General features: G+C 42.2%; 1 protein-coding gene across 1 annotated transcript; it reads right to left on the bottom strand. All coding sequences in view use genetic code 11, as the record gives it.

Moving 5' to 3' along the window:
- Positions 1-33: 33 nt before the first annotated feature.
- On the bottom strand, positions 34-15368 carry EGR_10418 (Protein prune; the record flags this gene model as incomplete). Its single annotated transcript, XM_024499667.1, has 14 exons — positions 34-239; positions 1686-1806; positions 2516-2586; positions 3536-3608; positions 9266-9317; positions 10211-10446; positions 10556-10679; positions 12283-12467; positions 13677-13889; positions 14032-14138; positions 14520-14702; positions 14741-15146; positions 15189-15290; positions 15330-15368. The coding sequence occupies 14 exons, from the start codon at positions 15366-15368 to the stop codon at positions 34-36; spliced, it is 2118 nt and encodes a 705-aa protein (XP_024345915.1).
- Between the last annotated feature and the right edge of the window lie 1078 nt (positions 15369-16446).

Genomic DNA, 16446 nt, shown 5'->3' with positions numbered 1-16446 from the left:
CTCAAACCCTCGGACAATGCTGTGGTGCTGAGTCTACTTGGTTAGATAACGAGGTGAGAGAAGATACACGTGCACGGAGCGAGAGATCAGTACTAACAGCGCGGTCCAATGCTCGGTCCTGTGCGTATTTATATCGCCTTCAATCCGCAGTCGCCTAGGCACGCGATCATTGGCCGCGGCTGGGCCAGTCACGGAGGGCCAAACAAACGCACGTGCGTGCGTGTGTTCTAGCTGACACCCTAAAGTGGGATTTTCAGACCCTTAAAAGCCCACCCCTCTCCCCCTTCTAATAAACCACACACACACACACACACACACACAGACCTCGCCTTGAATAAAGGCATTCGGATGGCAATTTTCTTACTTCCTCAAAAGGTACACCAAGGGAGGGTAAGGATCAAAGTGGAGATCTTTCATTTTTTCCTGTCGGTTTCATCGTCCAGCACAATTTCCTTGCGCATATTTGCTTCTGAAAGAGGTGCAACTATAAAGTGATGCCTTCAGAAAAGATGTAGTCGAAAAAATCTTATCTTACTATGGTAGATTACATTGGAACGAGCTTGCAAGACAGGGATTTGGCAACCCAAAACCTACCGCTTGGTTAGTACCTTTTCAAATATAGCAACAGGTATTGATTTAGCGTAGAAAGAAGAGTCATAAGACAATGTTGTTTATTGCCTAATAATTTGCATGTTTGAAACGAAGAGTACGGAGCTTGCTTTGGCCCCAATTGAAAACAAATTCGACACTCGCAAAGAAAAGTATTATCTGCAAAAAATGACAGCCACAGTCAAACTGTTTCAGTGATCTAATACAGTATATCAGCTGTCATTGTTTTTTTTACCTAACCGAATACTGCTTAAAAACGACAGCATGATTATCCGCCTCAGACCGGGAACATCCAACAAGCTCGACTGACCTGAGGTGCTATCACAGGTGTTACGGGGCGTGACATCGGGCTCGGGTTGGTAAATCGGGTTGTCAAACCTACATGACGGTAGCGGTGACCGTGGTGAAATTAAAAATAGAAGTCATACACAGATGGAGGGACCCAACCAGAATACAGGACGTGTGGCTCAACTTTTACTCACGCCCCGCCTGCTCTAATTTACCTCCAAACAGTGTATGTAATCGCGGTCATGCGGTTGTCGCAGGAACAGTGTGTGAGACGTACCCGTCCGAACAAGCCCGAGACGCAATCTGCGATCTCGTGCGTGCAGCTGGGACAGTTTGGTTTGCCTACGCCCCACCCACTTACTGCCCCTCGCAGACCTTCCCTCGACGAAACATAAAAACTTATGCATGGTGAAGTGAGGAGTCTTTTTCCTCCCTCTCTTGATTGAATACTCAGCCGACAGCGGGCGGCACTAAATTTGTGATCCAAATGACACCACCGTGATGTAGTGAAATTGTAAGGCCTTCATCAGTAAAAATTCTTATTAATAAAGGAGTATGAATGATCGGGGATGCTAGGAATTGCTAATAGGTCGCAGGATTGACTGATAGAACTAATCGCTTGCTAGAACAGGAGGAAGGGTAGAGCTACATTGATTTACTACTCAAAGGGATCTCAACTTTCCAACTAAAAAGGATAAGATTTCAGAAAATTACTTGAACACTGTGACAGACTGTAATTATAGGCAAGAAAGCTAGACATGTATTTATTTTCTGCGGAGGACACTTACTATATCGCCCAGTCTGCTCATCATATTCACATTGAATAACCGTTTTTCGAAGAAGCCGATTGATATCCTCCCCGAAGTTCCAAAGCTGTGGAGAGAAACCACCGAGAGCAGTTAGCGAAGACTTGATTTGGTCAAAAGTAAACCCACCTGCTAACCAGGAGTTATAACACATGAAACAATTTATCATGCGGGAGGTGTGGTCACATAATCACGTCTCCAAAACCGGATGACGACGCTACTGGTCATGAAGACGCTACTTTAAAGCGCCTCGCCTGTAGGTGGTTGACGATAGCAATACCACGCCGTATGCTTTCCATCTCAAGTTATGGAATTAAGATATCTTTTTTGAGGGAAGGAATAAAGCCGCCAGACGCGGACTAGTTGAGGTACAGGTGATGTCCATGTAACATTTGACTGCAACAACATCATCCTTCACTATTTTAATCCTCAAACTACTAATCTTTTCTTAAATGGTCAACCAAAACCAAAATCAACCCAGAATTTCTTTTCGCAAGCGTTTGAAGGTCTAATGCCCAATCCCCCTAGCTATTAGGGTAATATTAGCATACTACTGCGGTTGTACCAAGGAAAATGAGATTACTTTCATGAGGTTGGTTTAAAGTAGACAGGTAGGCTGTGGCGCGAGGAATAGCAATGGTGTGGAAACATAAATCAAGGGACCCAACATGATACTGCGGCCTTTTGACTGATGATAAGGCGGAATAGTACACCCAAAGTCTTTTGATGACGAAAGTGGGAGTTCATAAATAATGGTTTCGTGGAATACACAAGAACACAATCAAGCCATCAAAACCCGACGAGAACCTCACCTCATCCAGTTTCGCCAGATCCGTTACATTCGCATTTTCGCGAAATTCCTCGTTTATTTTTGCTCGAGTTTCTAAAAAAGAATTTTTTTCTCCGGTAAGTGACAAACTGATAGATTATAAACTTTCAGGCAAGATTATTATCCTAAATTAGAGGAGCATGTTTTCAACGTGTCGCATGTGCATTCTCGAAAGTGAAAAGGATAAGCTAATGAGCCAGATTTTAGGAGTCACCGCAACGAATCACAACAACCAGCATTTACCATGGTTGCCATAAATTAAAATAAAGCCCCCTCCTGCCCACTGAACGCCTAATGACCGGACTTAAAGGTCTGCGTGTGCTTATGAGAGCAGCCACCCGAAAGCGGTTTTACTATAGGCGAAAGTGAAAATCGAGAGCATAATAAGGGTGTCCAACGATCACTTATGGAAAGGGGGTTAGCAAAGACGGCAAACCAGTACACAATTCCTCTCCCAGTCCCACTGCTCTAGTCATCAATCTCGTTTGGTGAGAGTTTAATGGTAGGCGTGGGGTTGGAGACATCAAAAGCGGGCAGTGGTGCGCCGGAAAAGTATCCCTCCTGGGGCAACGAAAAGGCGAATGAGAGGTGCAGATAGTGCCCTTGCATCCCTCTGTCATTAATCTACTCAAGTCAAACCACTTTTTATTATCTCGCACGTATCAAATCTTTATCAATTTTAAGGCTCGTGAGCAGAATCAAGAGGGTCAACATCGGTGAGGGTGTGTTCGACCATGGATGTTAATGGCCTCTAGAGGGGGTGTAACTTACAGGGTAACTCTATGGAAGGTTAAGGAGTAGAACTGAGTCAACTCAGGGAAAATGCATAAAGGGCATAATACTAGCTGCAATATAGGGGCGAGGAAGGAAAAAATTAAGACAGCCTTTCTTTTTGGCATTTAAATCGGCTCACAATGTTAATATGATTAGTGAGTCCTTCATTTTAGCACTCAAGAAAGGATAATTCTCCATCGGAACATTGTTTTAGGCCAAGAAAACTTACGTGCAAGAGCGAGATCATCATCCTTAAAGACAACAAGTCGAGTTTTGTGCAACTTACGGAAAAGCCTCAGAGTCTAAAATGAAAAAAAAAGTACTGAAAAATATTTGAAAGACAGGAACCTAGAACTGGCCGAGGATAAAGTGTAAATAAAAGTCTCTGTAGCATTGCCGTCTTTTTAAAAGCAAGTGTTCAGGTATCTCCGAGATCGAGTTAGAATCCAAAAAGGTGTGAAGAAAAGTAATGATAATTAGGAGACCAAAGAGAAGCAATGAGTTCTCCATGATACCTTGCTTCTTGCAGTCATTTGGGTCAATCCTTAGCACACCTGTAACAAAGTAGAAAAGGGTACAGACAACGTGATTAAATGTATCCTACTTCCTTATTTCGTATGTTACCAATTGAATATTTGACAGCTACTGACAACTCCAAACCCTGTACTACTTAAATCGACGGGTTGCCCTTCTATTATGACCATTTGATCGCCTAAGGAGGGCTGGATGATCACGTTTTAAGAAGCACGAATTTCGCAACCATCAAAAGGAGCTTACAAAATGAGGGTACTTGTTATCTCGAAAACAAACTAAATTCGTAAACACTCCAGCACCCTTGCATGGAACCCACATTGACATTAAAGGAGACATTGCTAAGCGATCCAACAACAAAGACGGACGGCGAATGTAGACATTGGATGGGGGAGTAATGCAGACGCAATGGTGACAGAGGTGTCGATGAATGAGGCTTTGGCCTGACCGAAATATGGGAGGTCTTTGTTATTGTTTGCACTAGTCAGTTGAATTTAGGATGATTTCCCAAACTAAAGCAATCTTGAAAATGTTCAGTACTGGAAAAACTTCCATCTTTCGGTTTAATTTAGTGTAGAGGAGCTTAGCGTACTGCAAAAATGTCTTCCAAGCAGCAATCAGTCTTTTAAATAAGGCACGGGAGGAAGGGCGTAGGACTTTCTCGTAGAGAAAGACCGCGAATCCCCACCGCCTGTGTGATATGCAACAAAACAGTTCTTGCCTAATGGACTGAAAAATTACTTGCATAACGACAGATGGCTGCAGTCTTGATTCTCCAATGACAGATGGCGATGGAGGAAAGGCAACTCACGAGTTCGTTGGAGGACTACATTTCCATTTAAGGCATTAGTGATTTTAAAGAGTGGGTTTGGACGAAAGTTAGACATTGGAAAATTTGATTTTTTCTACGATGGATTATGATTTGATAGAAAGTAAGGTAAGGTGGTTGATTTTTTTGGACGGTAAAAGAGGGAATAGCTAATGTTTAAACGTCGGCAGAATGATTGTCGGATTTAGCTGCGTCGTATATTAAAGAGGCCGAATCGAGACGATTACATAATCTCAAGCATCAGCTATGGCGTTAAAAGCAGTTCAGGTCAGGTCAGATTCACCTGATTTTTTGAGCAAGTAGAACTTTTGAGAATGGAGTTTAATGCTTCCCTAGGAGAGTAAAGAAGGAGAACATAAGATCCACTTCCACAACTTACGGTTTCAGGTAACTCAGGAATCGACATGAAGATGTAGGATTTCAGCATTTTTACTTTAGGATTTCCCACCGTTCTGACGTAAAAATAAGTCCACAAAGTCATTAACAGGCTGGAGAGTCCAATCTACCCATGTGAAATAGCACACAGTAGCAGACAAAGGTTCGAGATGCTTGATATCTAAATGGCTTTTTGCCTCCCAATTAGATTGGTCACTTTACTGAAATGCTAAATTTGTCGGTAAAAGACGCGTTTGAAGTCATTTTGTTATCCCAGAAAATAGCACTGTCTGGCAAGTGTCACCTTTGGTGGCCCTTTCCAAATCGTAGACCTTTCCTAGAAGAAAAGGTCACCTAGTCAGTAATGGTCAACAAAAATGAACTGATAAAATGTGATTTTGATAGATGGAAGGGAAGAAAATAAGACGTGATTCTTTCACATAATGACTACTGTGAAATGGAGGAAAGAAGAGTAAAGTCATAGACTGCTGTGTTTACCGGTGGCCAAGATTTGACTGACAGAGAGGTGGTAGACTAGGTGGGAGTTGTGCAAAGCAGAAAGACCAAAAGGCAAAACATGTATCTTCGGATACTTTTTTGGGAAAGTTTTGTTTACGTGTCAAAGAAAACGACTTCTTTTCACTCGACGGTTATCCGAAACGTTTAACAGGTCTACGCGATAACCGAGTGGATACTCACTTAAGAGGTCTTTATGCACGCGGGAAAAGGGGAGGTTTTAACGCACCAGAACCAACAAGCAGACGCCTCAGATAGCTTAAAAGAGGGGATGTTAACTAACTTCGACCCTCTTGAGACCACAGGATGGGTGTCTACCTCCTTCTTGCTACCATTTTCGCTTCAAATAAATATAAAACAGTTCAATTAGTAACCACTCGAACAATTCTAACCGGACGGCAATAGTACGGAGTGACTGTGGACAAGACACGACTATTTGCTTTAACTGGCATTGCTAGAGAGTAGATGTGGCACTGCTTTTGTTGTCACTAAGCAAAGGAGTAGGAATAGCGCACAAACTTGACAGTTTCACCTTCACAAGTCGTGGTCATGGTACCATTTTGACAATGGGACCCTCAAATAATCCCATTCAAGGAAAAGCACCAGAAAGAATGTTGCTCTTTACTCATCCCGCTATGCACGCATTTTGAACACTTCAATTTAGACTGTTTGGTTTTAAATTTGCATGAGGAACAACAAAAACCCCACTACAAGTAAATCTACTCAATAATGTCTTTGATTTCACCAACACTTCGTCTCATGAGGAAGGCAAGTAAAAGGGGTAAGATGCAACTCTAACATTACAAACGTCACAAGCATGCGACGCCACGATCTGCATAGCCGAACCCCGGAGTCACAAATATGCACCACGTGTTTTTTTAGTTTATAACTTGCTGTACCAAACTGTATGTTGTAAACCATTAGTTGAGTTTAAAACCGTACAATGAAAGAGGGGTGTTCTTGACCTGCGGATAAGCAAATTTGACCAACAGTCGAGTTGGTCGAATCAGTAATGTAAGTGCTGGTGGATAGATAGAACTATTTATCATCTAAGTAGCTATGAAAGCCGAGTTTTCTTTGAAATTCTGCTAAGGAGGGAGTTAAAGATATCGTGTAAGTTGAAAATATATGGAGGTATTTCGTAAAGCCGAGACCTATGGGCTGCAACACCAGATAGACCTCACTTAGTGGTGGAAAGGGAAGATAAGGAAATCCACTAATTCTGCTTTATCAGTGTTAGGAATTCATTTCCCAACTTCACGCAGATGAGGACTACACAGACAACCTTTGTGTTATTCAGTGCTACACAGTCTTTGGGAGCCATTATTTGTGAAATCATGACACATAGTCACAAACGTCAAGCAGCCAACTGACAAGTTAGAAGGACAGAGTGGAAGTCAGCAGTTCCATTGTAGCTCCGTAAATCATGCCGTGAGATTGTTTGCCGTGAAACGACTTCGGAACAGTGCAGCATACACGCATTGCCATAGTAAATCAAGTGTAATTAATGGGATTACGAAAAACACCTGAAGTTTGTCATCTGACTACGACGAACCATTCAAGCAATTTGATAAGGTCCTTTTAATCAACCTTCCACGGTCCTATAGTGTGCGTCCCCAAATCACACACAACTCTACCGATGCACAGGAGTGCACCCAAAAGCCAGATTTATCAAACGAGATGCTGATAATACAATACCAATCCCATGGTAATGAACGAAGCATGTCAGTAGGTGATTAGTGGGCAGGCACTTGCATCGAGTGAGATTTGCCGTGAAAATGGGCTTTTCTGTCTGGTGGTTTGGAGGACTGCCATCCACCAGAGTGGACCAATGCGAGGACAGCTTAGCTAAGGGGAAAAGGACAAGGAGAGCGACAATCAAAACCGACAACACAGCAGTCTGAGACTCCAATGCTGCATGAAGTTATGAGCACTACCAGCTCTTAATTGACACTGAAATTCGGGACACGCATGACGACGAATCGCTTAATGGCAAACCGAGGTTCTTCCCCACTAGGCTTTTGACAGCCATCTGTAATGAGGGAAAAGCCATTACTGTTTGATTACTAACGGAAAAAATACCAGTTTCTTTTAAGTAGTCTTCCAATTTTTATGCTGCATGCATGATAATGTGGCGAATCATTTTTCATTTTAAAGGTGAGAAGTCATAGTCAAACAGGAGTCAACGCATTACCAGGTGCAGAACAAAAGGCGTAAGCTTGCTGGCAACCAATTTTATTGTGATATCTGTACCTAGGCGACAAAAAACACAGAGTCTCGAAAATGGGAAGTGACATTAAAGGCGATGAGAGAGAATGAGGTGGTCCAAAGTGAATCTGAAAAAGAAAATGCTGAGTGTTAGCGATCACCACCGAAGGAATTTATAATAGGTGAGCGTAAGATGGTCATTTTAGCATCGCTTAACTGACGTCACTTAATAATGGGTGAGTTTAGGAAATCTAGGTTACGTGGCCCTAAAAAAGCAACGATTGACTTTAGGAAAGTCCTTAATTAGGAGTTACTTGAGGTTAGCGTCGACGTTTGGAGGGGAGACCGAACATCAAGTCACGAGCATGCCCAAAGAATTTAAAGTGATCAAAGTTTCAGGCTGTCTGTCTAAAAAAGCCCCTCGTTGCCACTGCGTGTGTGCGTGTACTCTTTTCTGCTAGGATGGCGTGATGTAAACGGTGGCACGATCAAAATCGTCTGTGTTTACTGCCAAACAAAATAAACAAACAAAAGTTGGGGGGTTAAAGGCGAATTTACGGACGAAATTTTCAACAATATGGGCGCATGCAATAGGAGTGACTCAAAGGCATTGTTTGATTCAGGAAGGCATGGGCTTTAGACAAGGAGTAACACGAGACTTGGGAACTACAAATCAGTAAATTCTTACACGGAACTAAAGAGTAAAGAAAAATTTTCAAGTATTTTTGAAGTGAATTTACAGAGTATCTAACTCATTGAGGACCAGAAAGAACGAGAGTACGCACTCCTAGAACAGATTTCCAGATCCATATAACTAAAGTCAAGTTTAGAACAAAAGTGGTGCTGATGGTCTTGGTAATCAGTAGACACGACTACCCACCTATTGGCTAAAAAAAATGGGCACAGGATCTCGAGAAACAACACATTTAAGTATTTTACAGAGGTGTACAGTTAAAACAATAATTTATTAGTTTGATGCACAGACCTTTCCTGTCACCCGTCACTTAGCCTCAAAGCCGGCACGAAACTCTGTTTATGACATCTGTCCCGCTTGTCTCCCAGCCAGCAATGTTTCCTGATCTACTAACGCATTTAGAGATGAAATGGACGCTACATTCGCGTAGCTTCAACAAAATCCAAAATACAAGTGGCATACAAAGGGTCTGGAACTGAAAAGTAAAATCAAGACGGAAGCAGAAGTTTGGATAATAAGCACGGGTACAGCTAGAAACTAACCATTCTAGGTGAAATATTGGAAATTCTTAAGTATCAGCTTTTGGACTTGATGCCTCTTCCGTTCAGCATGAACATTCTTGTTTCATTGCACTGATATCAAGATCTCAGCCCTTCGCTTCCATCTGTGATTACCTTTTCAAGCCCTTATCGGAGGTACTTCAGAGAACAGTAGACAAGTAAAAAAATGATATTTTCGAATACGGGTTCCCTTCCGTAACAGGCAGCTCGAAGTTTCTTAAAGAAGCGATGTGACTAGTGACTTACGGTTTGAAAAGTTCCACTTCGGAAGGCAACTTCAATCTTGAAGGCAAAACCCCTGCAAAAATACAATCAATGTGGATTTTACTTCACCGAAAGTTAGGTACACTGGGATCACACGCCTCTTAAAGTTTGAATTAACTATTTATCAACTTAAGCTTTAAAAATTCTAAATGTGATGACCAAACACGCAAACGTCTGAACTGCATACAATCATCTTTCAACAACAATTCCAAATCTACCACTTTAATAACTATTTAATGTTTACTTTCGCTGGAACACGTATGCATGAACAACAAGCATCTATGGAGACAATATGGAGGTGCCCAGGACAATAATAGTAAACAAATGGACATCATTTATTGCAGCTAAAAAATGGATCAAAGGCCCCCTCGATTGTGCCCAATTTCCCGGCCCACAGCCCTGCACCATGCAGCCATAGCGATGCCTTGCTCGAATGAACACGAAAAAGCTAGTATTTGCGTGTGTGGGTAGGTTTTAACGAAAAAGAATTTAGGCGCTTTACAATTATTCAAACCAGAACTATAAAGCGGGAATTCTAAGCTGTACCTGATTCATAAATGACAATATGCTTACACCAGCATGAAATAATACTCTCTCGTGAGTAAGATGGACTGCGACAATGTGGATTTCCATCCTCAAATCATGTCAGCATGAATCTTATGCAAGTTGGGTCTCAAAAACTGGGGGAGAAATGAGCCAAAAGCATCAAAAGAGATTTCGATAGTTAAGACGAGAAATGATCAGGGATGCTGCACTATCTACCATTCAGCCTGACAGGTCATTAAAGCTTGACAATGCGATTATGAAGCCGCATGGAATATGTGCCTTCATCCTTCCAAAACGTCGCAACCGCGTGCTTCGATGAAAAATCGTCTTCTTTGTTGGATACTGAACACCAACAACCAGAATAAGAGAAGGAGAGCGTACCTGGGGAGCAAACGGAAAGTCGAAACAGGATGACAGCAAGGGCGTTGCGCAAAGGCAGTGATTTGCGATTTGTGACACACCGCTGTCACGCGAATGCAAACATATACAGAAACAGATTGGCAGGCAGAGGCGGTAGGATTGGCAGCAGCAGTAGTTATGGGCGCATGAGAACCCTCAATCCCCCCAACCCATATGGCAATTGCGTCAGTGCCGCGTAGGTGAAAGGAAACACAGAACTAAATGGATATGCAAAAGGTCACAAACCCCCCCACGGTTAGGCTTGAACACGCATCTCTAGACAAACTTCACTAACTACGTCTTCCTATTTTTGACAAGATTGGGCACCCTGACGCCCAATTTCGAAGAGTTTGTGCGAACAATCGGTAACATCTCAGCATGCAATTTCACATCGCTGCGACGTTTCCACCAACTGGGACGCTTAGAGAGACCAGATGAGACAGACGTAGGGCTGGAGATGGAGAAAAACAGCACAAGACCCGGGTCATGAGGTTTTCCTGTAACGAGGTCGCACATTTGCAAGTAAAATTAGACTGCAGACGAAATGTACGATTTTGTCCAGCCAAAAATAAAAAAATAAGAAATGCTTATTTGCAGTTGGTGATAATGCAAAGCTTGGTGCATAGTTGTTATAAATCCGAGAGACATGAAAATATCGCATGGAAACACTTGCAAGTATTTATCACATTTCATCCACAGGCGCGAAGCAAGCAGACACAGGGGATGTAAAGGTGTAAAGGGTATAAAGGTGTCCATGAAGGTCAGTCAGTGGAAAATCCAGTTTCAACGTACGTATTGTGATCAATTTCTAATGCTTCCTGGATTAACCGTTGCTATTCCAGTTGAAAAGACGGAAAAATAGCCTACTGGCGTCCGACATATTTAATGATGTTACGAAACCAAGTAAATGAGACATTTCAGGAGAATGGACAGTACGCTTGAAGACGTATAGGTGGAGCACCCCAGCAATCTCAACAGCTGGGCAAATGAGATCACCAGTTCTTAGCAAGATGGTGGTTATAAGCGTAGGTGAAAAGGGTGGTACTATCCTTTTTACATTGATGATCATAGACCAATCGTATGAAGGATAATACTTGGTGATGCTTGAAAATGAATTCATAGGATAGCTACGTTTCACAACCGTATGGACCGTCACCTTAGGTAATCGTTTGGCTTAAAAAGTAGTTCTCCCATTCACAAGATTACGAGTTCTGCTCACAACGATCCAAAGGAACAAAAGGCCTTGCCAGCGTCTAAGCCTTGCAACACAGCATTAATCTCCTACCCTACAAGGATAGAAGACGGGAGGGTGGGTAGAACAGCAGCCGTGCGTGAGAGGGCTCCACACTGCCCAGGGAACAGCAAGCTAAGTTACTAATGCACACATACCCCCACTAGGCAAAAGAGTAATGATGATATGATTACCAATTGCCTAATGAGCTAAACACTATTGGGATAAGAAGCGGCACTATGGGGGTAGAAATTTGACCGCAGAAACGCATTGCGTAATATGCGTCCATTTCTTTGTATCGCGATGATCAAGCTCAAATTTCTACTGATGCATCAATACATTAAAAGGAGTTAGAAAATAGACCTTACACACAGTGTCCTGTAATTTGCTGGCCTCGCTTATCCGGGTTACGGGATGCTATTTGGAAAGACGAGCACGGTAAAATAAGCACACACTTAGTGCCAATACACAGAGGCAAAGTGCGAGCATTCAAGTCTCGGAAGTGTGCACAAAACCACTACCCTGTACCGACAATGTTATGCGTATCCTTGAAGTAATGACCAAGACTAAATGATGGCACAAAAAATGGGATGTCTATAGGCACAAAATCCATTAATGGAAGCAGAGTAAGACCTCAAATTGGATAAAATTCAACGGTGAAAACTGAAATTCGAATAACCTACATGATGGTAAAGATTGGTGAAATTTGTCATTAACATTTGGTGATAAGAAATAGTGGGCTGCATTCATTTTTAGGAAAATCATCTAGAAAACAATGAAACTGCCATAGAGGTCGAAAGGACCTACCCGAATAGGATGCTACTTCTGGGAGAGCAAGAAGTCGATGAGAATTGGAATCAACTGCTTGCGAGTGACTGCCTTGTTAGTGATGAGGGCAACATAGACACCGGATTCGACTTCGCCACCACTGTTGCTGCAGCTACATTTTCCGTCCGAAGGGCGGTCCAAGAGAAACTCCTTGGCATTTGCCATCAGGTAGGCCCACAACTGAAAAACCACGGGTAGCAAAGACGGCTTTAGTGCTATTTATTAACGGTATAATGAAGAGCTGGGTGACATAAGGTGAAAAAAACAACAGACTTGCTCTGATTGTCATACCCACGTTCCGCATCATAAGTGCGTGACATGTGTTCCTTATCAGGTCATGATAAAAATTCGCACGCAGTAGTGTCGCAAACAGACGGGTTGGCTTCAAAACGGCAAAAAAGATGTTGTATGCGCAGATCGAAGGGTAACCACATTTTGCAAGTTTTTTTAGCAGAAGTTAAAGCGGTCGAGACAATGAATAGTAATCAGTGCCACATTAAAATATATGGGCCGTAGAAGCCAATTTTACTTCTGAAATCCCCACCCCCCAAGATAGCAAAAATGTTAAGCGAAATTCCATTACTACAACGCTAGAGATATGAATTAGGGATGTACTACTTTTGCGAATAAAAAGGGCCAAATAAATATGAAGGTGTGCCTGAAAAAATATTAAAGATAAACGTTTATTTAACAGGAACTAAAAAAAGAATGTAACTCAATGTAGTAGCATTCATCTTCCAGATGCAAGGTGCTCTCGATGAAGACACTCAAATTCCAAAGAATTCCACCAAACACGAAGTGACACACCTTCGATGCAACTGTCGAATGGGCTGTTTGCTTTAAAATTGGACGTAAGAGCGAAAATGCGCTAGATTAAATGATTCACATTCAAGTGATAAAATAATAAATAGCTAAGCTGGCGTCTGCCACACCCGCGAAGGGTGTAGTACGGGATAGACAAAACAAAAAGACAAAGCCAAGATCACCTTGGGGGGCGCATTAAATCAATTACACCAGTTGTAACCAAACAGCACGCTATCTCAACACTTACAGCGCTACTCAATGACTTTAAATGACGGGAAATGAGGCTGCCGAGAGAACAATTAATAAATTAATCCGTGCCGTGCAAAAAAGCGCGGAAATTTATGAACAGCGACCAATAATTTGATACTTAAATCGGACATGCATTTTTCAACTACATAAGTCCTAAATTATTTGGAAAATCTTACAAAGTCTGAAAAAGGATGGACTGGAAACCATTTCAGATAACGCAATTCTCCCAGCGTTGGCAGCATACCAAAGCATTATGTGCAACATGCTACTTATTATCTAAAGTAGAGGTATTATCAACATTTTGCTAACCGCTAGAATGAGTGGGATATCACTCACACTGTCCAAGAGATTGCGTTGCTGCGCAGGAGCAGTGACAACAACGGCCCGACGAGATTCTCTGGGTAACGGTGTAGCGATTGGATCATCATGAGATTGGTCGCAAGTGCATAGAGAGGTCAGTCCGACCGTCACACACACCAGCACCCGTGCGTTCTGCTCCTCACAAAATCGAGTTGCCTCCTGGCTAAATTCGCGGTGCTCTAAAAGCTCCTAAAAAGGGAAACATTTCATATTAATGCAAATTTGTCCACGTAAAATTCGGGTTTACACAAGTCAACGAGAAAACACATGAGGGACAGTGTGATGTACGCAACAAACGATCAACGCCACAAAAGACAGCAACAGGGGTTACCTTAAAGTCCATTCCTGTGATTGTGGAACACACAATATCTGGGTGGGTTTCGGAGCCAGCAAAAACTTTTTTGCAATCTCTCCGGAGTAGATCCCAAAGTGAAAGACCTGCAAAATAAATCAGTTGTTGCATAGGCCTGTGGTAGCCATGAAGAAGCAGCAGTTTGTGTGAATAAGCATGAAGTAATGCGTTTTCAACCCGTAAACCCATAAATTTGATATTACTACACAAAATTTCCAGAAAATTTTATGAGAAAACAAATTGGGAGAGATGGCCGAAAATTAAAGCAGCAGATATCCAGGTCAACTGATATTTTTAATGCACGAGTTCACTGGTACCAGTGTTTGGCATGGAGGTTTTGGTATTCACACTTGCACAAATGACGTCATGAGAAGCGTTCTAGGTGATCATTTAGAGGTAAATAAAAAAACTTTTTATCATTATGCCAAAACTGGTTAGTCTGGTATACAAGAATAATGGATGACTACCATCGATACAAAATTTGGCCGCCAAGATCTCGCTGTAAACGGTTGCCCTCGTGGTCCCCTTAGCGAGCAATTCCGCTCCAGCAAAGGCTTCTAACTTCCGCACAGCCTCCACGTCTTTCTGAGTCGCCTTCTGAATATCTAGTGCCTGTTGCGACAGCCCGTCAGTATCAATCAGTATTGCACCTACGATTGTTGAAAATGGCATAGGAATACCAACTAACCATACAACAGTTGACAAAGCTCTAGTGGTGTCAACACTCGCGGAAGTCGATTGAAAAGTTCGTGGACTAGAAGAGAGGAACAGGAACCGACTTTCTCGACCAGAAAGTATTTGCATGTATCTGGTTTTCGATAACTTGATAGAAGAGGGTGGTGATCAATTATCTCAACAACAGGGCAGAATTTAAAGGCATTGCCTGATTCTTTCTGAAAATGATCAACCAAAATGACCGATAATTTGTTTGCGTATTCTGGAGTCAACAACCAATCCAAGCTGCCGGTGAAAAACAGGTCCTTCTTGTCAATCTGACAGTTTCTCAACCAGAATGTGGCTTCCGTGCGCAAATCGAGGTCAGATTCAGGTATATTACAGTAGGGGATGTAGATGGCTTTATCGCTTAGATCCTCCTAAAACAGAAAACAAAATTAAAGAGCAAAAATTTGACTTACCTTCGATTTTATGTAGGCGTAACAGGTTGCGCAGGCAATGCTATCCAGGTCACAACTCTCGTTGCCTGTGACTATCACAAATCTGAACCCGGAATTTGGTTTCTACACTTATGAGAACAATATCAATGACAAAAAACTTACTGGGAAAGAATGAAGATTTTTCAAAAAGGCACTAAGCATTCCGTTTACCGATCCGATACCTTAATGCCAGAAAAAGTCGGTTTGAACCAACTAAAAATGTGCAAAATAAACAGAAAGATATTTGCAGAAATCCATGTTAAATTAAGAAAAACGAATACACAAAGAGGCAAATAAATATGCTATTTTTACCAGAATGAATAATTTCTTCCGACTCTGAGGAGAAGACAAAGTATAAATGAGTCTCAAAAGTGCAAAACGAAAGACTGAGGAATGTTGTGATAAAACATCGTACAACGAAAAATACAAACAGCATCCATCAATACGGATCAGCAGGTTCGGAAAACTATCATAATCAGTACGAAAGAGAAGCCGATGGTTAAGGACATGACAAACATAGGTTGTTTTATCCTCCAATGTAAAAAAAAAATAAAATCGAACCCAAACTAAACAATACAACGCACTAATTTGCACCGAAATAGCACCGCATGAGCAGATTTGATTGTGAATAAATGGGTCAAGAGCTGGCGGAAAATCACAAGGGTCGGGAACATCAACAGTACCGAGGGGAGGTTGACTTATACACCAAAAGTTCTAGGAATTTGAGCCTAGTTGTGAAATCTAGAGGGATCACATTTTATAAAAATATTTGTAGTTCCACACCGTCATCGCAAAAAATCACGTAGTGGATTCACTCTAATGACTTTGGGGGACAAATTAACGAGTTGGAAGTACAAATAATAAGAGAAAGTAAATCGGACCTCTTTGGCCTTGTAGATTGAGGATAGATACTAATGACAATGAAAATCACTTAATGAATCGGAAAAGAGGAAAAGTATTGTAGCGTCCCCAGACTCCCTGAAGACGAAAGAAGACAGAATACTAGGGCAGAATATATGTATTCAGCACAGAGAAGGTGTCTGGGCTATTGGCATGGCCCAAAGGGCCAGCCCACCCAGCCGGGTACAAGGGGGCTAATTCAAAGTACAAAAGTGGCGCCTCACCAGAACCAAGGGATAAACCACTATCGTATTACATAGCCTCCCTCCTCTTTTGAGCGTCGTCCCCGGCGCTCCCGCAGGTCAACCTTCCGCGTCAGCCATTACAACGTAGTCAGTGC

The sequence above is a fragment of the Echinococcus granulosus genome (assembly GCF_000524195.1).
Source record: "Echinococcus granulosus chromosome Unknown EG_S00218, whole genome shotgun sequence".
NCBI lineage: Eukaryota > Metazoa > Platyhelminthes > Cestoda > Cyclophyllidea > Taeniidae > Echinococcus > Echinococcus granulosus.
This window is presented reverse-complemented; position numbering and strand designations above follow the sequence as displayed.